Source organism: Dermochelys coriacea, chromosome 3, assembly GCF_009764565.3.
Source record: "Dermochelys coriacea isolate rDerCor1 chromosome 3, rDerCor1.pri.v4, whole genome shotgun sequence".
NCBI lineage: Eukaryota > Metazoa > Chordata > Testudines > Dermochelyidae > Dermochelys > Dermochelys coriacea.
The window spans coordinates 48,174,858-48,202,757 of record NC_050070.1 but is presented as its reverse complement, the minus strand read 5'-3'; the positions used below and the strand labels follow the sequence as shown (position 1 = coordinate 48,202,757).

The 27,900-nt window shown below is 42.9% G+C and overlaps 2 protein-coding genes across 15 annotated transcripts in view; one reads left to right on the top strand and one right to left on the bottom strand.

Moving 5' to 3' along the window:
- The window catches only part of DST (dystonin), a 468,601-nt gene that overhangs the window by 48,210 nt on the left and 392,491 nt on the right, over positions 1-27,900 (top strand). For 5 of the 13 annotated variants that reach the window (XM_038397725.2, XM_038397722.2, XM_038397727.2 and 2 more), the window contains exon 4: positions 22,984-23,191. In XM_038397725.2, coding sequence (XP_038253653.1) covers positions 22,984-23,191 — 208 coding nt within the window. Of the gene's footprint in view, positions 1-22,455; positions 22,844-22,983; positions 23,192-25,000; positions 25,880-27,900 lie in introns of those variants that run through there. The other 8 variants (XM_038397732.2, XM_043510399.1, XM_043510398.1 and 5 more) reach the window with 5 other exon arrangements.
- LOC119853977 (E3 SUMO-protein ligase ZBED1-like) lies at positions 7,165-22,992 on the bottom strand. Of its 2 annotated transcripts, none has more exons than XM_038397734.2 (2): positions 22,481-22,992; positions 7,165-11,541 (listed from the first exon to the last, which is right to left on the bottom strand). In XM_038397734.2, exon 2 carries the CDS (start codon positions 11,124-11,126, stop codon positions 9,369-9,371), a length of 1,758 nt encoding a protein of 585 aa, XP_038253662.1. In that variant the 5' UTR covers positions 11,127-11,541; positions 22,481-22,992; the 3' UTR covers positions 7,165-9,368. The 2 variants fall into 2 exon arrangements, with proteins under 2 accessions (XP_038253662.1, XP_038253661.1); XM_038397733.2 differs by lacking the exon at positions 22,481-22,992 and adding an exon at positions 21,852-22,157.

Here is a 27,900-nt window from a genome sequence, read left to right as displayed (position 1 = left end):
TTTTTATGACAGGGTGTGGGAAGAGTTTTTGGATCTTCTCACCTAAAACAATGTTAGCATGGAACCATTTTCCTAGGATGATGAAAACAGCTGCTCCTCCCCTAAGTACATGGAGTGCTTATCATTTTTTCTTGTTCAAAGTATCAAAGTAAAAAACTGTTTTGTAACAACATAAACAGAAGACAGTTTGATCTAGAACAGTAGTTTCCAACCTTTTTTCATTTGCAGTCCCCTAAAAAATTCCAAATGGAGGTGTAGACCCCTTTGAAAATCTTAGACACAATCTTTGAAATCTACTGTACTATGGTGGTAACAACCTTTCGCAGATCCCTTAGACGTAGTCTGCAGATCCCCAGGGGTCTGCGGACCACAGGTTGAAAACCACTGATCTAGAAAATAAGGTATTTCAGTAAGTATTAAGTGGTAGCTATCCTTAATGATTTAAAAATAATGTACAATAAAAATAAAAATATATGTAAAATAATGTAAAATAAATTAATATTATACGTCATTATATGATGTAATATTATTACGTTGGTAGCAGTGAATTATAACACATGTCCATATTAGACAACTTGACGTAATGTTACATGTCTTCAGATGCATTACTACTGATGTGTCAGGAAATAATGTAAAAAGAATAATAGTATTCCAAAATTAAGTTTTTTAAATGTAATTAAATTTAAATTTAATTTAATTAATTTTTAAAATAACATTTTCCAAAACAAAAAATGTTCAAATTAAATTTTGGGGGGTAAATTTTGTTGAAAGGGATACGATTTCATGAAACATTCTTATTCAATCCAAGTAGCATTTTTTGATGGAAAACAGCTTTTTTAAAAACTTTTGGAGCAGCTCTACTGTGCTCTTGACAGAAGATGCCATATTTCATCTTAAATCTGCTTTCATCAACTATGCCATTTGTTTACTTTTTGTATTTTATTCAGATTGGACAGTGAAAATAGTGAAAAACACTTTCATTTTTGCTGTTAGGGTATTTCATTTTCTGGTTGCCATTTACCAGCAAACTACTACAGTGTTTCAGCTGCAAACATTTCAGGGAAACGTTCAAATCCAAACCAAACTGTTTCATATATATATATTTTTTAAATCCTGTAAATATTTCTATTAAAATTTGATTTTTTTAAAAAAAATATATATATTAATCTAAATGGTGGCTCTAAAAGTACCTAAAATTGTCCCTTTTACATCAATTATTTTAGAAGAATTATAATTGAGAGAAATTATAGTAGCTGAAACACTGTCTCACTGGCGTAATTTGTAAAGTCATGTGTTAAATAAGCCGAAAATGACTGACAACTCAAAAATTGGATCCTTGAATCCCAGGGCTGATTAAATCTGGTGAAATTCTAAACAAAAAGAGGTCTCCATTATGTTTCCAGCACTTCATACTCAACAGGCATTCTAGCTTCAGAGTGATGCGCAGGCAGAGTGACAAACCTGAAATCTTACTGTAGAGATTATCTGGGACATACATAATTTATTTTTATAGGCCTTTTTTTCCTTTTACCAGTAATTCTTACATCTCGTATTGGCTGTAGGGAACTGCTTATTTGTGTACACATTGTTCAAAACTCTGACACCCATGTGTCATGTGACTCTTAGCCACTCACCAGACTGGCTGCTGGATCCAGTGTGTTTTAACCCTGCAGAGTCTAAACAGAGTTGAGTCACTGTCCCAGGCTTGGGGTCCCTGGGCACACTCTTGGGGTGCAGATCTTCTATCTGGCACCTCTTCCTGAGAGCTTAGATCACATAGCCCACTGCCCAGGCCCTGGAATCAGTACTGACCCCTCATATTATCCTGTGCCTGAAACGCACCTTCACCTAGAATCCCACTGAAGTAGTGAGCCTTCTGGATTGTAGTTGAACTTTCTCAAGGACTGTGCAATAAGGTGGTGCATATAGCCATACAGACTTTTTCCTGGGTTCTACAATGCTATTTGCTCTTTTCTTAATCACAAGAGAAATACACAGCTCTAAAATAATAAACCCTACATGCATTTTCTATGTCAGTTTCCTCACCACTCCAGAACATTTTTTGGGATGGGGTCAGTATTGAATGGCATGTAAATACAAGAGTGGCAGGCAAAACAATTACATTAATAAACTGGAAGAGTGAGAGAATTCTCTGCATTGATTTGCAGATTACTGTCCTTCTGGATGTAGTGAAACGTTTGAGAACTATCTTCATTCCGTTCTCACTAATAAAATAGTATTACAATCTCATCTGGATTTCTGGACTTCATATGAATGCTGCTTGGATCAGCATTAGCTCTGAAATGGATTTCCACTAGGAAAACCCCTACTGCTTCCTGGCCCTGAAACACCCTTTCCCAAACCTTGTTTGCTCTGATATGATTGTTCCAAGAGAAGAAACAGAGAGAGATAGAGAGTCTTTGTCTATTGTAAAAAGAAAAGGAGTACTTGTGGCACTTTAGAGACTAACAAATTTATTTGAGCATAAGCTTTCATGAGCTACAGCTCACTCACGAAAGCTTATGCTCAAATAAATCTGTTAGTCTCTAAGGTGCCACAAGTACTCCTTTTCTTTTTGCGGATACAGACTAATGCGGCTGCTACTCTGAAATTTGTCTATTGTAGGCTTCATATCCTCAAGTGCCCTTTTACTCTTTTAAATAGTTGCCTCTTTAAGACCATTTACTGGATGACTAACCTAATGCCATCTAGTAAAGACCCTATTCTTTCATGAAGAGGCCTGTGGAATTCCTTGAGCTTGCTCAGTGGTCTCTTTATGACAACAATTATAGAATCAAACTCCATGTTTGTTGTGGTGGAATAAGATATAGAATATTAGGGTTCTATAGAATATTAGAGACCTCAGGAGGTCATCTAGTCCAATCCCCTGCTCAAATCTGGACCAACACCAACTAAATCATCCCAGCCAAGGCTTTGTCAAGCCAGGCCTTAAAAACCTCTAAGGATGGAGATTCCACCACCTCCCTAGGTAACCCATTCCAGTGCTTCACCAATCTCCTAGTGAAATAGTGTTTCCTAATATTCAACCTAGACCTCCTGCACTGCAACTTGAGACCATTGTTCCTTGTTCTGTCATCTGCCACCACTGAGAACAGCTGAGCTCCATCCTCTTTGGAATCCCCCTTCAGGTAGTTGAAGGCTGCTATCAGATCCCCCCCTCACTCTTCTCTTCTGCAGACTAAATAACCCCAGTTCCCTCAGCTTCTCCTCGTAAGTCATGTGCCGCAGTCCTGTTTCCATTAGAAAAGGAGACAGTAAATTCCCTCTACTGAACAGTAATTTGCCCATATAGTTGGTGAGCCTAAGTGGACATCAAGGTAATTTAATGTTGAATTAGGCCATTGATGTTTATGAATTTTAATTTTAACATTTTTTCCTTCTTTCTGCTTGTTGCTTTATTGAATAAAATGGAAAAATCTGTAGACAGATCTATATGGCCTGATCCTCAGCCACTCTGTGTCTGGATGTCCGTTACAATGATCAGGACACACATACGGAAGAAAAATACATGGATATTCATATAACATGATTGGGTCTCTAATATGTGAAGTTTTTCTACTCGTGTTTTTATTATGCTTTTGTGAGAATAAGACCATTGGTTTTACATTGCCCCTGTTTGTAGCCCTTGTGTGCTTGCCCGTTTTTGCACTGTAATTATTCCTGACACCAGGCATTCCCATGTGGTTCACAAAAGCTGATCATACACATTTGCAGTTTTGTACTTTGCATCCCCCTATCACAACCAGGATTTATGTGGTAAATATTTAACGTCAGGAACACTCTGTCCTTCTTGGTCTCATCTCATATTTATTAAGCTACTTTAGCAGACATTTCTCAGTTTGAGATCTCAATTAAAATAAAATGGACAAAAGTAACTTATTGAATACTAACAGACTCACTATTCTCCAAACAGGAGCCTTATGAAAATGTACTAATTTCCTAAAATTATTATTCAAATATTACTTTTTATTTCACAATTCTTTTTATCTGTTTCATTCCTTTATTTCTATTCATATTTATCTATTGCCCTTAAAGAACTTGACAAAATAAAGGTAAAATAAAAAAAAGTGTTAGTGATTCCCAGTTAGTTCAATATTACTGAAATATAAATAATACAGGACTAGATTAAAGTTTTAGCCTCAGCCGGGAGTGAAGGGCAGTGTATAGCTGTGCTTTCAGCTGATAACTGACAGCCTCACCCTGCATGAAGAGTCCCCCAGTGGTGGAAAGTCTGTTCGGAGGGAGGCTGTGAAGGTGCAAAATGCATACAGTACCTGCTCCATAATGAGCCTTTAGCCAGCACAACTCCAGAAGCGGTGACACTCCCAAAGGATGGGGTGCTTGGTGGTTGCATTGATCCAATACAGTCCCTGGACAGCTTCAGTCAGCCAGAATTAAAAGCTGCTCTCCCCTAACAGAATCCCCACTGGAATAGCAGTACATAACCCACCTTCTTTTTGGAAGGCTAATCATTGTGAGTGTGCAGTTTCTCTCTCTAACATCTGGTGCTGCTGTGCCTCAGTTTCTCTATGGCTGGCTGAATGGATTTTGGTAATTTTGATGCTTTGGACCTCCCTTCCAGAGGAAAAAAAAAGAGCCCAGATGAAGGCAAATCCAAATGAAACAAGTTCTGCTGCCTTCAGGGGCTAGCTCAATTGGCTTGTCCTCCTTTAGCAAATAGTTTTTTTGGCCCTCAGGGCAGAGGTTTTTGCACCACCTGCCTCTGGTCATTATGAGGCATCCAATCTACAAGCCGCAGCCCTGGACCCTAAATCTTGGGGTCTGTCCTAAACCCAAGATTACCTTGCTGTATAGGTTTCAGAGTAGCAGCCGTGTTAGTCTATATTCGCAAAAAGAAAAGGAGGACTTGTGGCACCTTAGAGACTAACAAATTTATTTGAGCATAAGCTTTCGTGAGCTACAGCTCACTTCATCGGATGCATTGCTGTATAGTTTCCTAGAGCTACTTGCAACAGTGCCCCTCTATGGTTAGACCTTTTATCTGACCTTTCTCAAGCAGTCCTCTGTGAGGCCTTGCCTAGGCTCTGTCTCATTCTTCCCCCCCGCAGGGAACCTTTCCCCAAACCCTGGTTACAGGAAAACTCCTTACAGTCCTCTCTCTTACTGAAAACAGGCTTCCTTTTATGTGTCCCAGCAGACCTGGCTCTCAGTCAGTTGTTCTTAGTCACATGGTTTCAGAGAAAAACTCAGGCACAGTTCAGAGCTGAGAATTGAATGCTTAAATGTTTGTTAGCCTCGAGACAATCCCACATGGGAAGCAGCTGCCTAGAATTTGTGTGTGCAGCTTTCATCCACCTGTGGTAGTGAAGGTGTATGGACCCACTGAGATCAACCATGCGCTTCTAATACAAGCCGAACTCCTATTAGATTTGCCTGTGCATGGATTACAGAATTGGATGTGTAAAGTGTTAGATATATAACGAGAGCTATGCTAAATCAGTATTTCACCACTGTTCAACAGTAGACACCACAAATAAGTCTTCAATCTAATGACCAGAATGAATGCATAATCAGAGGCATAGAATAAAGCAGCAATATCATCTTTGTCTGTGACCCTATTAGGTCTCAAGCTAAGCAGGGTCAGGCACTGGTCCTCATTAAATCTCTAAACCTAAGTTGAGCAGGGATGTTCCTAGTCAATGTTTTAATGGAAATCCCAAGGTTCTTCACTCACCTGCCTAAAATATTGTGTATTATTATAATTATTATTTCTCAGTTGTATAGAGCAAGGTGTTTTACAGATACATAATAACTAAAGTGACTATATATTTTGGTTTGATAGGACATCCTCATTTTTCATATGCTGTTCTGATGTCCAAGGAACTTCTTTCAGGACATCTGAAATGTCCTGTTTTTTTTATTGTATCACTTTTTCATAATACCTACAAAATGTTTATTTAAGACTTATTGCTATGCCAAGGAGAACAAATTGCTATGCTGGGAACAAACAGTTCTCTGGAATGACTTTTGAGTTTGATGAACAGTGCCTGAGGTGAAGGGAAACACTGAATGAGTGTAGACTCCTATCAAAGCTGTTCTTTTTCTCAAAGAAAATGTTAGACACTTGGTCAGTGTTTCATGATAAAGTCACTCAGAAAACCAAAGTACTGAAAAAAAATTCTCCATACTGAGAAATAAGCATATGTTGCTGTTGAGTCAGAAACTGGCAGTAGCAATACCAGACCAGCACACATTTACAGGTGTACATTTGTAGGACTTTTTAAATACCTAGACAAATCCTTTCCCCCAGTCATCCCAGTTTTATTTTGAAAATATGGTCACTTTAGTAATAGGACAGTTGTCCTGAAGAGTTTACACACTATCGAGATAAAATACATGCACTTGCTGAAGGGCAGCTAATCAGAAGACATGCAAAGAGTGCCATGTCCTCACCTGTTCATCTCCGTAGGTGAAAGGGTTGGGCCCTCCTTACATGGGTGCTCTGCCTCCACTGTAGGGTTACCAGTGCAGGATGACTGCCATGTTTCACCCCAGGAGTGGCTACATTTCAGTGACACGGGGGGAGGGAGCAAGGTTTCTAATCTCTCAGGATGGAAGGAACTCTAAAAGGTATTATTATTATTATTATTTAGGGCCTTAAGGGTGGGGTTTTGAAGCAGAGAAAACCTGAAAAGTTTGTCAGGGCTCAGTCTGGGAAACAGAGAACCCCTGTGGGATTAGCAGGAAGACAGTAACTCAGCAATGAGTTAGAGCTTTTTTTTCCAGAAAGCAGCTATAATAATAATTAATATAATAAAATAATAATAAATATTCGTAGCACCTACATTTCAAGCGCTGTATAAACATTAAAAAAAACCTATAATCCTTAAAACACGCTTGAGATTATAAATGAGAAATAAGGACTATGAGGCAGAGAAATTAAGAGTGAAATCAGGATGATAAAAACCGATGATTTAAAAAAAATGATTTTTTTAATATAAATTGGGGATTTTGTAATTTAAATTGGATTTTTAAAAATTTAAGTATTTAAAATTAAATGTGAAGTTGCAACCTATGTTAAGGTCTAAACTTTTAAAACAATTTTAAAATAATTTACATAATGTTGGGATTCCCTCCGAAACCTCTTTCCAGTTGGGTTCCCAAAAACTCCAGTTCAACTCCACGTTTCATCACACAGGTATTTTTATTTGGCATACAGCAAAGCTATGCTGTGTTGCTCAGACTCAAGTGTAGGAGATGGGTATAGGGCATACCACACATCCAAAATTACACAGAAACCTCTTCCTTTATATATATGTACACATCACATTCATTTATTATACTGTGCATCACATTTTGGGATTGACTTGGTTACTTTGTAGAAACCAATCCCTGTACAGCATGCTCTTTCCATGCGTTCATGCATGATCTGACCTCTACCTTATCTTACATTTAGGCTTGTTTATTAATACCAGGATGTTCCTGTTGATCTTAGTTAGCTATCCTGACTCCAGCATAATGATTGTTATGGCAACTTAACCTTCCCAATGATACCCACTAAGAAATGAAGCAAGATACTTATGTCAAGTCAGGCCTGCAATTAAATGCGAAAATAATATTGATCAGTACATGTTTGCTGTCAATTTTTGAAGAAATACAACACACTGAACTGGTGGAAATCATTGGTTAAGAACCTGGAACCACAGGTTTTTGAAGTACTGAACCTGTTTTTGACAGTAAGTGTAGAGAAAATATTTTAAACATTTCAGTTTATTCATCTGGTTCAGTTCAATTTCGTGTTCACTAAGAATGTAAGAATGGCCATACTAAGGTCAGGCCAATGGTCCATCTAGCCCAGTATCCTGTCTTCTGACAGTGGCTAGTGCCAGATGCTTCAGAGGGAATGAACAGAACAGGGCAGTTATTGTGGGATTGATCTATCCCTTGTCATCCAGTTCCAGCTTCTGGCAGTCAGAAGATTAGGGATATCCAGAGCATGCAGTTGCATCCCTGACCATCTTGGCTAGTAGCCATTGATGGACTTATTCTCTGTAAGCTTATCTAATTTTTTTAACCCAGTTATACTTTTGGCTCTGTAGGAATGTGTGGCCATCCCTTCCCGTCAGTCTTGGAGAGAGGCCACACCCCTTCGGGCTCAGGTCCCTACCAAGGCAAGGGTTATTGGGCAATTAACAGTCTCTAAGACCCCTGGTGTCTAGCCAGGGTCAGGTGACAATCAGTCCAGGACCAGGGTCTCAGATGGGGCAGGGCAGAAAGTCTAATCAGCTCAGGCCATCAGGCAGGGTGGGGCACCAAACAGTCAAGGGGGCTCAGGCCCTCAGGCAGAGCAGAGTACAAAACACACATCCTGATGTTCTGGCTCTTGCGGACAGCAGACAAACACAGGCCTCTTGGCCTAGAGTGGGGAGGCTGCCACCCCAAGGGTGGGATTGGGAGCAGAGGAGTAGGGGAACGTGGGCCCAGCCCAGGGCCCTAACAATGGTGTAGTGTTCAGCCACTGGATCAGTGGGGATTCGCCGAAATATGCTGACCTGGATTCAGGCAACGACACAACCAGATGATAGTCTAGTGTTCCAGGGCTACTTCCTACATGACCTTAAAGTGTATCTGTGGCTCGGGGTCTTCCTCCATCTCCCTGGGGTATACTGCTAATGGCAGTCCTAGCAGCTCCTTGGTGTCCCTGGTGGCAGACAGCTCTGGCAACTTCTCCAGGTCCTCGGCACTGTAGCAGTCTCTGTTTGGCTCGATACACAGCAGTATGAACGAGAGGCATCCATCACCTCCAGTGGATCCAGCCCAACTGAGCTTCAGGCCCCACCTTTTATATTTACTGTCCCTACCCCCTGCTTCCCGAGGGGTGGAAAGGGGTTTCTCTCTGTCAGTCTCGGAAAACGGCCACACCCTCTCACTATAGGCCCTTTAAACATTCTCTGGCAACGATTTCCACAGGTTGACAGTGCATTGTGTGAAGAAGTACTTCCTTATGTTAGTTTTAGGGATGTGAAATTATTAAAAAATTAATTGCTATTAATCACAAGATGAAAAAAATAGTTGCAGTTAATTGCAGTTTTAATTGCACTGTTAAACAGTGCGATTAAGTGGATGTTTTCTACATTTTCAAATATACTGATTTCAGTTACAACACAGAATACAAAGTGTACAATGCTTACTTTATATTACTATTTTTGATTACAAATATTTGCACTGTAAAAAAGATAAACAAAAGAAGTAGAATTTTTCATTTCACCTCATATTAGTACTATAGTGCAATCTCTTTATTACGAAAATGTATAATTATTTTTTAACATAACTACACTCAAAAATAAAACAATGTAAAACTTTAGAGCCTACAAGTCCACCCAGTCCTACTTCTTGTTCAGCCAATCGCTAAGACAAACAAGTTTGTTTACATTTACGGGTGATAATGCTGCCCACTTCTTATTTACAATGTCACCTGAAAGTGAGAACAGGCGTTCACATGGCACTGCTGTAGCTGGTGTTGCAAGGTATTTACGTGCCAAATATGCTAAACATTCGTATGCCCCTTCATGCTTTGACCACCATTCCAGAGGACATGTTTCCATGCTGATGACAGGTTCTGCTCGATAACGATCCAAAGCAGTGCAGACTGATGCATGCTCATTTTCATCATCTGCCACCAATTGAAGGTTGATTTTCTTTTTTGGTGGTTCAGGTTCTGTAGTTTCCACATTGGAGTGTTGCTCTTTTAAGACTTCTGACAGCATGTTCCACACCTCATCCCTTTCAGATTTTGGAAGGCACTTCAGATGCTTAAACCTTGGGTCAAGTGCTGTAGCTATCTTTAGAAATCTCATATTGGTACCTTCTTTGTGTTTTATCAGATCTGCAGTGAAAGTGTTCTTAAACTGAATAACATATTCTGGGTCCTCATCTGAGACTTCCATAACACTAAATATATGGCAGAATGCGGGTAGAACCACAGAGCAGGAGACATACAATTCTCCCCCCAGGAGTTCAGTCACAAACCTACAGGGCTCAAGTAGTGTTTCTAGCTTTTGCAGTTTTTCGAAATCCTTACCTGTTGGCACTGATAGTTTTTGCTTTTGAAGAGCTAATGTGGCTGTGATAGCGGCTTTATTGCAAAGCAGGTGCTGAACCATACCCAATGTGGAGTTCCATCTGGATGAAATATCTTGAACAAGAGGTTCTTGTTTCTGTCCCTTTGCAGCTTGTTGTATTCCTAGCTCTGTACTGTTAATTGGACTGTGTTTGAAATGGCCCACAAGTTTTCTACATTTTTCCAGTATGTTTTCAAAATCACCGTCACTGAGCGCTGCTGTAATGGATCGTTGCAGACTGTGAGCGATACATGTCATGTGTTCAAAAGGCAAACAATTGTCTGCTGCTATCATATTATGTGCACTGTCAGTACTAATTGTTGTTACTTTTTCCTGTATATTCCATTCTTTTGCAACATCCAAGAAACACTCTGCACATGATTCAGCATGTCTCTCTTCAGTATGCATTACTGTTAAAGCAAATGACTGCAGCGTCCATGAAGCATCAATCAGGTGTGCTGTGACTCCAAGATAGCTGTGATTGCTCAAGGATGTCCAGTGATCACCAGTCAAAGCAACAGCTAGTGCATTTTTCAAAAGCTCCAACTTTGTAGTCTTCTCGTTGTTATATAGATCATGTATTCGTGATGCAATGGTTCCTTCGGAGGGCAAGGTGTATAACTGATTGGAAGATGCAACTTGAATAACATCTCTTAGCCCTCTGTCATTTACAATATTGAGTGGTCTGCAGTCCATAGCTATCCACTTTGCAATAGCATTGGTTAAGGTGTTGTGCTTTGTTTGATCCATGGGCTTGTAACGATCCTGAAACTCTGCAAGCGTACTCTGTTGCGGCTGGATGGATTCATTTGCTGTTGGTGGGTTATCTGTAGCACAAGAACTGGAGGCAAAAGCATGTTTAGCACGTAGGTGATACTGCAGACTTGAAGTACTTCGATGGTATTGGAACTCAGCCTTGCAATAGCTACAGATAACCGTTCTTTTATCCAGAGAACCATCCGAAAATTTTTTAAAAATAAACCTCCCATTCAAAAGACCTGATCTTTTGCTGCTTTGCTCCATTAACTTTTTCTAATATTTAATCACTCCGGAGCACAAGAACACAGTAGAACTGTGCCAATGTCTGGAATAATTCAGTAAATTCTATATAATCAATATATGTTTGTGTCCTGTTCAAAGGCTTCTTTGCTGTTGATATGGAAAGATTTTACCTCAGGATTTTATCATTCAGTAGGGGAGTGAATTGTGCAGGAGGCTTTTTTCCCCTGCTGCTGCTGGATTAGCCTTTATTATTTATATATACTATTTTGTATGTGTCTCCTTTAGAGGAGTCTTGTCTCCTTGAAGGGGTAAGATTTTTATCTGAGAAAGTCAGTATTCTGGAGCTGGGAGAGGTGTGAGTTGTGCAGGAGAAGGGTGGATTCTTGATGCTGCTCTTGTTGGGTTGGGTTTCTTCTGAGCTTGTCAGGCTCACCTCCTGTCCAAAGAGGAAGAGTTTCATCTTAGAAATCTGCATTCATTGTTCGGGGGGACAGGGAGGGTCGACTGGGGAGGAGGAGAAGAGGACAGGGAGGAAGCAAGTAATCACTTGTGCAGGAGGAGGAGGAGGGAGGTGTCCTGCTGCTGCTTCTGGAAGGGTTGTTTCTGGTACTGGGCTCATCAGGCTTCCCTGCTTTTACTGAACTAGGTAGACTCTGTTCAGCTGAGCGAGTCCTTGTCTGCAAGGGATGGTGGATTTTACCTCAGGGATTCGGCATGTGCCACGGGAGGAGAGGCTGGTGCAGGGAGGCTGAGCTCATCAGGCCTCTGTTCTCTATGTGGTACTCCTCACTTCTGCCTCTCAGGAGTCCTGAGCAGTCGCCTCCAGCAGCAGGGCCGGCCTTAGGGAAAATGGCACCCTGGGAGTACTTGTATTTTGGTGCCCCTGGCCGCCATGGGCATCCCCCCATTACCCTGGCACCCATGGGCTCCCCATCCCTCCATCACCTCTGGTCTGCAGGGGCTCTCCAACCCCCCATAACCTGCAGGCCCTGCTGCCGCCCCCCAGTGCTTAATTTGAATTTAAAGAGGTGCCAGGGCTCAGTCCCGGTCCAAATTAAGCACTGGCTGGGTGGCAGGTGCTGGCTGGGCACCCAGCTCTGAAGTCAATGCTGCTGCCAGCAGCAGCCCAAAAGTAAGGGTGGCATGGTATGGTGTATTGCCACCATTACTTCTGCACTTCTGCTGTGGCTCATGGTGCCTGGCATTCAACCTGCAGCTCAAGGTAGGCTCCGTATTGTTACTCATGGCCATCTCGCAGCCCTACGGTCACTCCTGCCTCACCAGAGGTGCCACTTCAAATTCTGGTTTGGCATGTGTGTGTGTGTGTGTGTGTGTGTGTGTTGGGGGAGGAGGGGAAAGTGTGTGTTAGGGGAGCCCTGTCTCTTTAAGCAGAGCACTCAGGAGCCTGAACGCTTTTTCAGCCAGCTGCAACTGGTGTCAGCAGCATTCACTCCTGAGCCAGCAGCAGCAGCAGAAAGGTCACCCTGTTCCCAGACTCCACCTCAGCAGCAACTGGTAAATGGGGGTGGGGGGAAGATACCCTGACATTAACCCCTTCCACCTCCCGCTCCCAGTCTATGCAGCAGACAGGAGGCAGGCTCTTGGTCGGGAGCAACTTGGCCAGGGGCGGCTCCATGGCGGGCGGGGAGGAGGCAGGAGCAGCAATGGAGCAGGGTGGTGGGAGAAGAGGCACCTCTGCCCCAGAGGCAGCAGCAGTGCTCCCCAGGTGGTGGCCCCCCACACCTAAGCCCAGTCCTGTCCAGCAGGAAGGGGATGGTGCAGGTGGCGGGGGGCCAGTCTCCTCTCTCCCCCCTGGAAGGCATTTAACTAACTCTCCCAAATCACCTACAGACTAGAGGACCTGGTCATGATTGATTAGTGCAGCAGGAAGAGGGGGAGACCGCTGGAGACATCTGGGGTTGGGGTCCTGTGGCAGTAGCTCTAAAGTGCCTTTTCCCTGCTTCACGACCTTGTGGCTGCTGGCTATTGCCCTTACCCCTCCCCTCATATCAATAGATCATTGTGGGGGGAGGGAGCGCATCTGATCTGTATATTATGGAGTCTCTTGTGTCTGGCTGCCTCCTGCTGGCTGCCACAACCGATGCCTCCCTCCCCACCGGGCCACCGCCAAGTCCCATCTCCACAGGTGTGCCAGTAACTCTTGTTAAAAAAAAATGTGTTAATTTGTTTTGAGTTAATTGCATGCGTTAATTGACAGCCCTAGTTAGTTTTAAACCGGCTGCCTACTAATTTCATTGGGTGATCCCTGGTTCGCATGTTATGCAAAGGGGTAAATAACACTTGCTTCTTAACTTTTTCCACACCATTCATAATTTTATAGATCTCTATCATAGTCCCCCTTAACTGTCTCTTTTCTGAGATGAACAGTCTCAGTCTTTTTAATCTCTCCTCACATGGAAGCTGTTCCACACCCCTAATCATTTTTGTTACCTTTCTCTGCACCTTTTCCAATTGTAATCTTTTTTGAGCTGGGGCGACCAGAACTGAATGCAGTGTTAAAGGTGTGGGCATACCATGGATTTATATAGTGGCATTATGGTATTATTTGGTCTTATTATCTCTCTCTCTTCTAATGGTTCCTAACATTCTGTTAGCTTTTTTGACTGCTGCTGCACATTGAGCAGATGTTTTCAGAGAACTATCAACGATTACTCCAAGATCTCCTTTTTAAGTGATAATAGCTAATTTAGACCCCATCATTTTGTAAGTATATTTGAGATTATTTTTTCCAGTGTGCATTACTTTGCATTTACCAACATTAAATTTAATCTGCCATTTTCATAGAATCATAGAAATTTAGTACTGGAAGGGACCTCAAGAGGTCTTCCAGTATAGTCCCCTGCACTCATGGCAGGACTAAGTATTCTACACTATCCCTGACAGCAGTGGAGGATTATCACATGGGCCAATGGGGCCAGTGCCCAGGGTTCCCTGCCAATTTAGGGCACCCAGAAAGTCTCCCCCTCCTGCAGCCCTGGAGTTGCGGTGAGGGCGCTGAGCTTCTCTAGTCTCATGGCTGCAGGGGCTGGAAAGAAGTGAGTGGGGGAAGGGGCGGAACGGGGTGGGGTCGTGGCTGCGGGGGAAGGAATAGAAGGGGTGGGGCTGTAGGTGGAAGGGGGCGGAATAGGAGCAGGACCACAGACCCAAGGGGTGGGACGGGGCCACAGTTCTGGTGCCAAGGCCCCCACTTGCTCCGGATCAGGGTCCCAGGAGACCTTAATCCGTATCTGCGTGACAGGTATTTGTCTAACCTGCTCTTAAAAACCTCCAGTGACAGAGATTCCACAACCTCCCTAGGCAATTTATTCCAGTGCTTAGCCACCCTGACAGTTAGGAAGTTTTTCCTAATGTCCAGTCTAAACCTCCTGTGCCACAATTAAACCCCATTGCTTGTTGTCCATCCTCAGAGGTTAATGCCAAAAAATTTTCTCCTTTCTCCTTCTAACAACCTTTTATGTACTTGAAAACTGTTACCATGTTCCCCTCTGTCTTCTCTTTTGCAAACTAAACAAACCCAAGTTTTTTCAATCTTTCCTCATGTTTTCTAAACCTTTAATAATTTTTTGTTGCTCTCCTCTGGACTGTCTCTAGTTTGTCCACATCTTTCCTGAAATGTGGCGCCCAGAACTGGACAAAATACTCTAGTTAAGCCCTTATCTATGCAGACTAGAGCAGAAATATTACTTCTTGTGTCTTGCTTACAACACTCCTGCTAATACATCCCAGAATGATATTTGTTGTTTTTGTAACATATATATATGACTCATATATAGCTTGTGATCTATTGTGACCCCCTGATCCCTTTTCACAGAACTCCTTCCTAAGCAGTCATTTCCCCTTTTGTGTGCAATTGATTGTTCCTTCCTAAGTGGAGTATTTTGCATTTGTCCTTATTGAATTTCATCATATTTACTTCAGACCATTTCTCCAGTTTGTCCAGATCATTTTGAATTTTAATCCTATCCCCCAAAGCACTTGCAACCCCCCCGCTTGGTATTGTCTGCAAACTTTATAAGTGTGCTCTATATACCATTATCTAAATCATTGATGAAGATATTGAACAGAACTGGATTCAGGACCAATCCCTGCAGGACCCTACTTGACATGTCCTTCCAGCTTGACTGTGAACCACTGATAAGTACTTTCTGGGACCAGTTTTGTTGCCCGTTCACCCTGTTTTGTGAGATCCCTTTGTAACTCTTCACGGGCAGTTTTGTAGTTAACTATCTGAGTAATTTTTAGGGCTGTCAAACGATTAATCGCAGTTTTAATTGCACTGTTAAACAATAATAGAATACCATTTATTTAAGTATTTTTGGATGTTTCCTACATTTTCAAATATATTGATTTCAATTACAACACAGAATTCTAAGTGTACTGTGCTGACTTCATGTTATTTTTGAATTCAATATTAGCACTGTAAAAAAGGTAAAACAGTATGAAGTGAATTGAAAAACACAAGTACTGTAGTCCAATCTCTTTATCATGACGTTCTGGCTCTTGTGGACAGCAGACAAACGTATGCCTCTTGGCCTAGAGTGGAGAGGCTGTCACCCCAGGGGTGGGATTGGCAACAGAGGAGTAGGTGAACCTGGGCCCACCCTTCTACACCAGGACTCAGCCCAAAGCCCTTACAGCGGCAGAGTGTTCTGCCACTGGGTCAGCGGGGATTTAGCCGAAACATGCTGACCTGGATTCAAGCAACGACAACCAGACGATAGTCTACTGTCCCTGGGCTACTTCCTACATTCCCCTTAAGGTATACCTGTGGCTCAGGGTCATCCTCTGTCTTCAGTGTACAGTGCTCACTTTATATTATTATTTTTTATTACAAATAACTGTAAAAAAGATAAACAAAAGAAATAGTATTTTTCAGTTCACGTCAGACAAGTATTGTTGTGCAATCTCTTTATCGTGAAAGTGCAACTTACAAATGTAGAATTAATTTGTTTTACATAACTGCACTCAAAAATAAAACAATGTAAAACTTTAGAGTCCACAAGCCTACTCAGTCCTACTTCAAGTTCAGCCAATCGTTAAGACAAACAAGTTTGTTTACATTTACAGGAGTTAATGCTGCCTGTTTATTTACAATGTCACCTGAAAGTGAGAATAGGCGTTCACATGGCATTGCTGTAGCTGGCGTTGCAAGGTAATTATGTATGCCCCTTCATGCTTCGACCACCATTCTAGAGGACATGCTTCCATGCTGATGATGGATTATGCTTTATAATGATCCAAAGCAGTGTGGACTGATGTGTGTTCATTTTCATCATCTGAGTCAGATGTAAGCAACAGAAGGTTGATTTTCTTTTTTAGTGGTTCAGGTTCTGTAGTTTCTGAATCGGAGTGTTGCTCTTTTAAGACTTCTGACAGCATATTTCACACCTCATCCCTTTCAGATTTTGGAAGGCACTACAGATGCTTAAACCTCGGGTCAAGTGCTGTAGCTATCTTTAGTCATCCCATATTGGGACCTTCTTTGTGTTTTGTCAGATCTTTAATGAAAGTGTTCTTAAATCAAACAACATATGCTGGGTTGTCATCTGAGACTCCCGTAACACAAAATATATGGCAGAATGCAGGTAAAACCACGGAGCAGGAAACATACAATTCTCCCCCAAGGAGTTCAGTCACAAATTTTATTAACGCATTGTTTTTTTGATGAGCATCGTCAGGATGGAAGCATGTCCTCTGGAATGATGGCTGAAGCATTAAGGGGCATATGAATGTTTAGTATATCCGGCACTGAGTGGACCTGTAGGCTCTAAAGTTTTACATTGTTTTGTTTTTGAGTGCAGTTATGTAACAACAACAAAATCCACATTTGTAAGTTGCACTTTCACAATAAAGAGATTGCATTACAGCACTTGTATGAAGTGAATTGAAAAATACTATTTCTTTTGTTTATCATTTTTACAGTGCAAATATTTGTAATAAAATAATAATATAAAGTGAGCACTGCACACTTTGTATTGTGTGTTGTAATTGAAATCAATATATTTGAACACATAAAAACATCCAAAATATTTAAATAAATGGCATTCTGTTATTGTTTAACAGTGTGATTAAAACTGCGATTAATTTTTAAATCAGGTTAATTTGTTTTGAGTTAATTGCTTGAATTAACTGAAATTAATTTACAGCCCTAGTAATTTTGTACTATCTGCACCCCTTTTCCAGATCATTTATGAATATGCTGAACAGCACTGACCCCAATACAGATCCTTGGGGGACCCCACTATTTACCTCTTACCATTATGGAAATTAGCCATTTATTCCTACACTTTGTTTCCTATCTTTTAACCAGTTATTGATCCATGAGAGTACCTTCCCTCTTATCCCATGCTCGTTACTTTGCTTAAGAGCCTTTGGTGTGGAACCTTGTCAGAGACTTTCTGAAAGTCCAGGTATACTATATCAACTGGATGACCCTTGTCCACATGCTTGTTAGCCCCTTGAAGAACTGTAATAGATTGTATCAGAGGGATAGCCGTGTTAGTCTGGATCTGTAAAAGCAGCAAAGAGTGCTACTGGACTCTTTGCTGCTTGTAATAGATCGGTGAGGCATGATTAATTAACTTTCTCCGCAATGGCCTTATCTTCCTTGAATGTTCCTTGAGGGTGCAGTGGGTCCACTGATTGTTTGGGAGGCTTCCTGCTTCTGGCATATTTTAAATAAACTGTTGTTGTTAGTTTTTGTTGTCTTTTGCTAATTGCTAATTTCAAATACTTTTTTGGCCTGGATAATTATGCTTTTACACTTGCCTTGCCAGAATTTATGCTCCTTTCTATTTTCCTCAGTATGATTTGACTTCCAATTTTTAAAGGATGCCTTTTGCCTTCTCTGCCTCTTTTACTCTTTTATTTATCTATGGTGGCATTTTAAAAAATCTTCTTACTGTTTTTTTTAATCTGAGGTATAAATTTAGTTTGTGCCTCTATTATGGTATTTTCAAATAGTTTCTGTGCAGTTTACAGGCATTTCACTCTTGTACTGTTCCTTTTAATTTCTGTTTAACTAGCTTCCCCATTTTTGTGTAGTTCCCCTTTCATAGTTAAGAAACCAACTGGAAGTTGAGAAAGCGGGAAAGCTTGTTTTCCTCTTCCAATCTATGAGAGGATGAGATATACTAGTTCTAAAATCCTGAAGCACATGGTGACCAGAAACAATCTTTTCAATTCATTAATTACAGGTAATATTTCCTTTGATTAATAACTCAGGTTTAAACGCAAATCATATTCTGAGAAAAAAAGTTTATATATTCAGCACATTTAGGATAGTTTATTTAATTTGAAAATTTAAATTGCTGTTTTTGTGCACTTTAACTGAATTTGAATTTCTAGCCAAATAAAACTTGACAAAAATTACAGATGATAATTGTCATCTGGGACACAAAAAATTAATCATTCACCATTTTGTAACATCATCAAAATGTAAAAATTAAGCATCTGAATAAATGTAAATTAAGCTATGATTCCTTAAATACATGTTTATCCTCCTGGTTATCAAAGAAAAGTACCAAATTTAGTGTAAATGTTATATTTAGTTGCAAATCGACATGTTTTAGTGGTTAGCAACCAATGATAGGTTTCAGAGTAGCAGCCGTGTTAGTCTGTATTCGCAAAAAGAAAAGGAGTACTTGTGGCACCTTAGAGACTAACAAATTTATTAGAGCATAAGCTTTCGTGAGCTACAGCTCACTTCATCGGATGCATTTGGTGGAAAAAACAGAGGAGAGATTTATATACACACACACAGAGAACATGAAGCAATAGGTTTATCATACACACTGTAAGGAGAGTGATCACTTAAGATAAGCCATCACCAGCAGCAGGGGGGGGAAAGGAGGAAAACCTTTCATGATGACAAGCAAGGTAGGCTAATTCCAGCAGTTAACAAGAATATCAGAGGAACAGTGGGGGGTGGGGTGGGAGGGAGAAACACCATGGGGAAATAGTTTTACTTTGTGTAATGACTCATCCATTCCCAGTCTCTATTCAAGCCTAAGTTAATTGTATCCAGTTTGCAAATTAATTCCAATTCAGCAGTCTCTCGTTGGAGTTTGTTTTTGAAGCTTTTTTGTTGAAGTATAGCCACTCTTAGGTCTGTGATCGAGTGACCAGAGAGATTGAAGTGTTCTCCAACTGGTTTTTGAACGTTATAATTCTTGACGTCTGATTTGTGTCCATTCATTCTTTTACGTAGAGACTGTCCAGTTTGGCCAATGTACATGGCAGAGGGGCATTGCTGGCACATGATGGCATATATCACATTGGTAGATGCGCAGGTGAACGAGCCTCTGATAGTGTGGCTGATGTGATTAGGCCCTATGATGGTATCCCCTGAATAGATATGTGGACAGAGTTGGCAACGGGCTTTGTTGCCAGGATAGGTTCCTGGGTTAGTGGTTCTGTTGTGTGGTGTGTGGTTGCTGGTGAGTATTTGCTTCAGATTGGGGGGCTGTCTGTAAGCAAGGACTGGTCTGTCTCCCAAAATCTGTGAGAGTGATGGGTCGTCCTTCAGGATAGGTTGTAGATCCTTGATGATGCGTTGGAGAGGTTTTAGTTGGGGGCTGAAGGTGATGGCTAGTGGCGTTCTGTTGTTTTCTTTGTTGGGCCTGTCCTGTAGTAGGTGACTTCTGGGTACTCTTCTGGCTCTGTCAATCTGTTTCTTCACTTCAGCAGGTGGGTATTGTAGTTGTAGGAATGCATGATAGAGATCTTGTAGGTGTTTGTCTCTGTCTGAGGGGTTGGAGCAAATGCGGTTATATCGTAGCGCTTGGCTGTAGACAATGGATCGAGTGGTATGATCTGGATGAAAGCTAGAGGCATGTAGGTAGGAATAGCGGTCAGTAGGTTTCCGATATAGGGTGGTGTTTATGTGACCATCGCTTATTAGCACCGTAGTGTCCAGGAAGTGGATCTCTTGTGTGGACTGGTCCAGGCTGAGGTTGATGGTGGGATGGAAATTGTTGAAATCATGGTGGAATTCCTCAAGAGCTTCTTTTCCATGGGTCCAGATGATGAAGATGTCATCAATGTAGCGCAAGTAGAGTAGGGGCATTAGGGGACGAGAGCTGAGGAAGCGTTGTTCTAAGTCAGCCATAAAAATGTTGGCATACTGTGGGGCCATGCGGGTACCCATCGCAGTGCCGCTGATTTGAAGGTATACATTGTCACCTCACCCCCCACTGTTCCTCTGATATTCTTGTTAACTGCTGGAATTAGCCTACCTTGCTTGTCACCATGAAAGGTTTTCCTCCTTTCCCCCCCCCTGCTGCTGGTGATGGCTTATCTTAAGTGATCACTCTCCTTACAGTGTGTATGATAAACCCATTGTTTCATGTTCTCTGTGTGTGTGTATATAAATCTCTCCTCTGTTTTTTCCACCAAATGCATCCGATGAAGTGAGCTGTAGCTCACGAAAGCTTATGCTCTAATAAATTTGTTAGTCTTTCAACCAATGATAATCAACCTTTCATTTGCAATATAACTAAAAAGTACAAATGTACAATATGATTACAATCAAAGATCAAAATCAAGATTTCCTGCTTTCTGATTTAAATCATTATTAAAATAGGTGATTTAAGTCTATCCAGCCTGGGGTCAATCCTCTCCCCTTCTCCACAGCTGTGTGAGGAAGCTGAAACCAGTGCAGAAACTGGTGAAGGCCCAATGTGTGTAGGGGGAATGGGATATATGGACCCCATGCATTACGGACGTGGCTAGTTGGAAACCATGGAACTGAGGCCCTTGAGGACTTCTTTTCCTGTTAGTTTCAGAAAAGTTTTTGAAACTAAGAACAGGCCAGGAGAAACTGAACTCATGTCGACACAAAATTATCGATTAAACCTCTTGTCTGCCAGGAATTATTGACTAAACCGCCTTACCCCTGCAAGGGGTGCACATAAACGGTAGGGGTAGGGCACCCGTATCTCTACTCTGTGTCCTTGTGGGAAGAATTCCATTTTCCATCAGTACTACAGGATTTCCCCTGCACCAACACCAGTTAGACAGAGAATCATAGCTCTGATTAGATCTCTGAAGCTTTCTGACTCCCAGCACTGCTCAATCTCCTACACCATCATGTTTTGGTGAACAATGCAAGAATTTAGTGAGAGAACTGTTCAAAATTATTGTTTTGGATTCAGTATTTTTTTCTGTACGTTAACAGATGGACCTGTACAATGATAGAAAAGGGAACTAGAGTACACTTGAATATGATCACCCGCTAATGTTTGTTCACCCTTTACTTAGAGGATTATTTAACTGTGTAGGATTGCAATTTAGGCTGCAGCATAAAATTTTCATTGCATTATTCAATCATTTATGATTCTGGGTTGTGCAGTTTTCATTTTTAAAAAAACACCTAAAATGCCAATCTAATATATCTCGTCAACCAATGCATGATTACAGTGAAAACCATGGAAAAACATTTCAGAAAGTGAAAGAAAAATTATCACCAATAATAATTGAGCCACAATAAAATAAGGTTTTAATTCAATAGGGGCACATCTCAAGCCCTTCTAGAGGAGGCAGGTGTCCAAAAAACCCCAAGTTGAAAATATTAGCAGGCATTTATATCGTCACAGTTTCCAGATCCAAGAAACAGTGGAGTCTAGAAGGGCTGAAAAGGGACTCCATAAAATAAAGAATACTAATATATAACAAACCGGATTGAGAATAACATGCCACGAAAAATTATTGCCACTAAAATCATACCCTGGGTTGGAGCCAGATTACACAGCGCAAGGACTATTGTAAATCTCCATCTTGAATCAGCAAGTATAGCCATTGTTTTCCAGTCAGGTGCACTGGCAAAGCCCCAAACATCCTCAAGTAGGAAATGCAGAGAAACAAATAGGAAGGTACACGATCCCGCATCAGCTCCCCAGCACCTGTGTGCGAGGGTCGATCCTGAAGATTTGCTTACCAAATCCCCAAGTGTAGGCTAAAGTGCCACCATTTAAGCATCTCATTTTCCCACTTCCTCTAACAGGGTAGGGAATCCAGAAATGGCACCGCCGGTTCATGTCCCTGCACTACATCATTTTTATTCCCGGCAGTGATCCGCTTCTGGGCAGCTGCTGTCTGCTCCGTTTATTAGAAAAAATAAACAGGCATAAAGGATATAAACCGAGATCAAACGTTTGTTTACTGAAGCTGTCTCGGCAAAGAGCTGCTGAAAACCGCCATTTGTGCACCCAGTGATTGGCGACGAGGCCGTTCGGAGAAACACACTTCCTCTCTCCTTCCCTCCTAATCAATGCATTTTCTATGGGAATTGGCTACTCTAGAAAACGAGGGCTAGAAAAGGGAGTCCCGGAAGATCGCGGGTACAGGAGACTTACCAGGGTGTGGTTTCGGAAACCTACTTGCAGTAACAAAGGCTCAGCATCCTGCGTTTGTTGGTGGGGTTTTTTTTTTTTTTAGACGGAGTTACATTAATGATTTAACCAGCAGCCTGGTGACGGTAAATCTTTTCCTTGGCCTGGCGGGGGAGCCAAATGCTATCAGTTTGTAACCGGGAAGCTTTCTGTTGCTGCTGGGTTTATTGTTGGGCAAGTCCGAGATCATTTGTGAGCTGGTCGCCTGACCGCAGGCCACACTTCTTCCGCATAAACCCTCCTAAATGCAGTGTCACTAAATCGGGATATTTGGGGAGTACCATCTGTGGAGTTACACACACATACCCATATAAATATACAACGATGGTGAGCGACCTATTTTGTTCAGTATTTTTATTTCTCTGGGGGGCGTTTGTAAAGCGCTCCAGGAGGACTGGGCTGGCTGTATGGCGAACACACTCTACGTTGTATATCCATGCAGTCTCTGTGTATCTCTCTTTCTGTAGAGCTCCGGAAACGCCTCCTACCGATGCTCCATGTCTTCTTCTGCCGATTTCTCCGATGAAGATGATTTCAGCCAGAAATCTGGCTCCGTGTCTCCGGCACCAGGGGACACGCTGCCCTGGAACCTGCCGAAACATGAGAGATCCAAGCGGAAAATTCAAGGCGGCTCCGTGCTGGACCCAGCCGAGAGAGCAGTGCTTAGGATAGCCGGTAAGACCAGGCTCTAGGCAGCCAGCGAGACCCTCCAACCCGCATGTGCCCGCACCAGGGGCTTGCATGAAAGAGATCATGGCAATTATTTATGTCGAGGGGGGTTGTTCATTGGCATTGTGAATATAGCCTTTAAAAATCCTGCAGAGCCGTGGAGTCGTGACTGAGCTATTTGGCCATGTTTTCCGGTGGGGTGAATTAATGCTTGTGGGAGAGAGAAAAAGAGAAAAGAAAAAAGGATGAAATATGTGCAGATGCACCCATTAAACTTTCATGTGAAAACGCATTAGGAATGAGCGGCTCATTCGCAGTAACTCTGATTTCACATTGTGTTTGCATCTTGGTCGGGGTACACACAGGCGCACTTAATTGCCTTTTGTATCTTAATGGCAGAGAGGCCACATTAAATTAATGGAGAGGCTGGGATCATCCAGCTGGGCTCTAAATATGTTTTAGGCGGTGTATGTGGTAACGGTGTCTGTGTAGAACAGCTCTTTGTCCATGTAGGCACATTGGGGGCACTGCCGCTTAGGAGCCCCCCGATTGAATAATTAGGAAAGGCAGGAATGTGTTCTGATATGTAGATGGTCACTTACAGTGGCAACGAATGGCATTGAAACAGGGCAGATGCCTTGCTCTCCCCAGATGAAAATAGACAACACCGTGTAAACTAATTCTGGGGAGAGGCAGTGGTCATTTGTGTGATCCACAGAGGTTGTTTTCTTGTGTCTCATCTCTTCCCTCTTCGGGGTTTCTTGCAAAGATGTTTCCACCTAATGGGGCGATTGTGAGGATGCAGGGTCTCGGACCCTATGTTGGGGATGGTTGGTATAGCAGCCCAAGGTCTTGCCTCCCCATCCCCCTGGGTCATCGCTGCCTTAGCCGGTGTAGTGTGAAAAACTGCCTGTCTTCATTTGCACCGGCACAGTGCAGAGCCAAGGTTTCTCCAGACCCTGTGTCTGGCGGAGAGGTCTCGTAGGATCCCTGCTGCTGGTACCTAGGGGTGGGAAGACGGGGTGGGGGGGGGCAGCAGGGAGCTGGGAATCGGGCAGGCAGACAGACAGACAGACATCCGCGTGGGTCTCATAGGAGTCCTCGGAAATTCAACCGACTACGCCCTACCACGTGGCTGCTCCCTCCCGCCCCCGGCCATGGGGGCAGAGCACCCAGGGGCTTGCGCTCGGCCTGGGTGAGGGAGGCAGCAGGGGCTAGGGCCGGACTAAGGGCTCCGAGTTGATGGCGAGGCAGGGATGGTTTGGGCACCACGCAACTGCCCAGCCCGGCTGTACATTTCTGCGAGGCGGCGGTCTGGAGCCTGGGTCTTGCGCCGCTCCCTAGGGGCCGGGCAAGCCGCCAGCGTGTAGGGGGTGTTGCACGGCGGGGTCAGGGAGCCCGAGGTGCGGCGCGGCACAGAAGCCCCGGTGAGGCTTCGCAATGGGCGGGGCAGAAGGGCCCAGCCCGCGAGGACAGGCGCGAGGATCCGGGGCTTGGGGAGAGAGGCCGGCCGGCCGGAAGCGCAGGCGCAGTTGGCGCGCACTGACAGGGCGGCGCGTGTGTGCGCGCGGCGGCGACACCTGCTGCAGCAGCGAGCCCCTGGCCGCGCAGTCCCCCGGGCACGAGGGGCGAGAGGGGGAAATGGGCGTTGCTGCTGCTGAGCATCCCTAACACGGGGGCCCGGCCCGCGGGATTCGCTCCCGGCGCTGCGGCGGGGGAGGCATCGCGGGCTGTGCCAGCCTCTCTAGTCCTGCGCAGCCCACGGTGATGCAAAATAGAAACTCCCCCCCCCCCACACACACACACCCCGCGTGGCACGTCTCGGGGGGACGGGGCCCTCCTGGTAGAGCAGAGGGGCGGGCGGAGGTGGCAGCTTGCTGCTGTCCGGGCTGGGGCGGAGGGGGAAAGCGGCTCCCCGGGGTTTGTAGGGAAACCAAGACAATGGAAAGGTCCTGGCCAGAGAAGGGTGCGCGGAGGGAGGGACCCCGGGCAGCTGGCGAGTTCTTAGCAGCACCCTGCTGAGCGTTGGAGAAAAAGCCGGGCCAGGGCCGCCGAGCCCAAGCACAACAACACAACAGCTAAACCAGAGCCAGACAAGGAGCCAGACGCCCGGGGAGGGGAGGGGAGGGCACACGGAGCAATCTCCGGGAAGGGCTCCTGCTGCAGCTCTTATTCCGGCAAACCCCTCGGTGCACTTGCGCAAACGGGGCCAGCAGCAGAATCGGGCCCTACATGATCACCCAGGAGCGATTTAACTGTCAAGAGGGGCAGAAATATCTTCCCGAAGAAGGAGCCGGAGGTCACCTCCATGGCCGGGCTGTGGCGCCCATGGTGTCCTGGAGCTGCTGCAGCCCTGGCTGCCTTCCTGCTCTCAGGCCGTTAGCCGAGCGCAGGGATTTGCTGCTAATGAAATCCGAGAGGAAGCCCTTGCTATTGGAGCCACACACATGCTCGCACACCGCTCGGGAGGGGGCATGGGCGTTTCCTCGGCCAGCTTGCACAGCACCCCTCCTTCCTCCCCCTAGCCTTTTTTTTTTTGCAGTTCCCAAGGCTTCGTGCTGTCTGCAGCCTTGGAGTGAACTGGTCAGTGTTACCCTCTAGCCATGGCTGGTTACCTCTCCCCTGGTGCTTATCACTATACCGAAGAACAGGAGTACCTACAGGCTTACGAAGATGTCCTGGAGAGATACAAAGGTACAGTAGATCAGCGTTGCAGCATGGGCCATGGGTTTATTGGGCACGTGCTAATAGTGTAGGGCTTACTTTAAATAGCACTGGTGGTTGCAAGTAAACAAGGGTCAGAATCAGATCTCTGGATATCTGCTATTCCAGTCCCCTACCAACAAGAGTTTGAAGTCGAAGGTACTGAAACGTCCTTAGACAAGATCCATTGCCTCCTGGAGAGGGTCATTTCTTATGGAGCAGTCTGTTGATTTCTTTCACTAAAGCGCTTAAGTGACACTGTCCTTTTCTTGCTGAGTGTGAGGACACCACTGACATTTCAATGAGATTATTCTAAGACTCTCCTGACTGATGCTTGTCTGGGATGAGAGCTAGTAAATAAAACTGTATCCTATGGTCCTAATAAATCTAGTAAAATATGTGTTATCTTTATTGCAAAGACTGTGTTAAGCACACCACACCGTTTTTTGAAAGATCCTTTTGTGCTTAAAGCTCTAATATATGTTGTTCTTTTCTATAATTATGTGAGAACGACTGCTTCGTGCAACATTATGAAAGCTTTTTCATTTAGTACAGGAAGAAAGATCTTTCTAATGTACATAAGATATAGACAATTCATTTTATTCTATTAGAAATGTTGCTTGTATTATTTCCTTATCTTTGGTGGTATGGAAGAGGTACATAGGACGCAATTCATTATTTTATATTTTAGTGCATTGTTAATATTAAACCTTAATTAAGATCAGATCTTAAACATTACTTTGATCTAGTTTTTAACAAGAGATGGAATTAAACATACTGAATCTTCATCCTGAAAATAGTCCCTTTGTGCACATTGCAGCATATTTGGTATTTGCTGTTTGGAATGCTTTTGCAATACCTTGGGCCATGATGGGCTAGGTGGTTTCAGTTTTATATCAAAAAGTCTTGATTTTGTGGTTTTAAGATACCCAACAATACATTTCCAAAAAGTTGTAAGGGTGTTAGCTACTGAATTCCCACTGAGTTTAATGGGAGTGGCATAGTTAAAGCAGTTTTATTTGAAGATGTCTGAGTTAATTTTATTCTATCCTGATTGTTAATGGCAAAATTAAAAACAAAAATTAATTATCTTCAAATGAGATTTATCAGGTCTGAGAGTGCCTGATTCACTTGTAGATCATGTATCATTAACACTATTGACAAATGACTCCTTTGTGTCTATGTATCTAGGGAGCATGTATGCTGTTTCTGTAATAAAATTCATTAGAACATTTTAAAGGAGAAATAATTATTATGTTTATTAGATCCTTTAAAAAAGGAAATGCTTGGTCCACTCTATTTTTTCATCATCAGAAGTGATTTATACACATTTCTGACTAATATTTTTCCAAATGTTGATTTTTAAAGCAAGCAGGCTGTGTTCAGATTATCAAATCAAAAGTGTTGAAAACCCTCAAGTGTATTTATTTTTTGCTGCTGTGATTTAAAATTTAGCTGAACAGATTTAAATTAATTTAAAACAACAACAACAACAACAAAAAAACCCACCCAATTTGCTCCCTGAGACAGATCTGTAGGTTTCAGTCTAGTTTATATAGTCACTTGATAAAGCCAGGACAATTCATAATGGATATATTATTTTAGGGCTTGATCCTACCGACCTAAGTCCCCTGATTTCAATTGTAGTTTTGCCTGACAAAGGGCTACAAGGTTGGGCTACCTATTTTATTTTTTTAGTGTATTCTGTAATTGTTGAAGATTGTTACCTTATCTGTGGGGAGGGGGATTGGACACATTCATACTGTATTTTAAAATATGGAAAACTCCTTAAAATGTTTTAGTAAGCATCCAGTTTCTTTTGCTTTCATTTTTTGGTACTTAGCTCATCAATATACTGTACTTGGCAGCTTGTTACATTCAATCACTAGGAAAAAAAGTAAAGATTTTAGCTTGTTTTAATGATGAAACATTGAAAAACTGGAAAATACATTATTTTTCAATGTGTTTTCAAGCCGGTTATGATTTCCCATCAGAGTCCCAGTAGTATGACT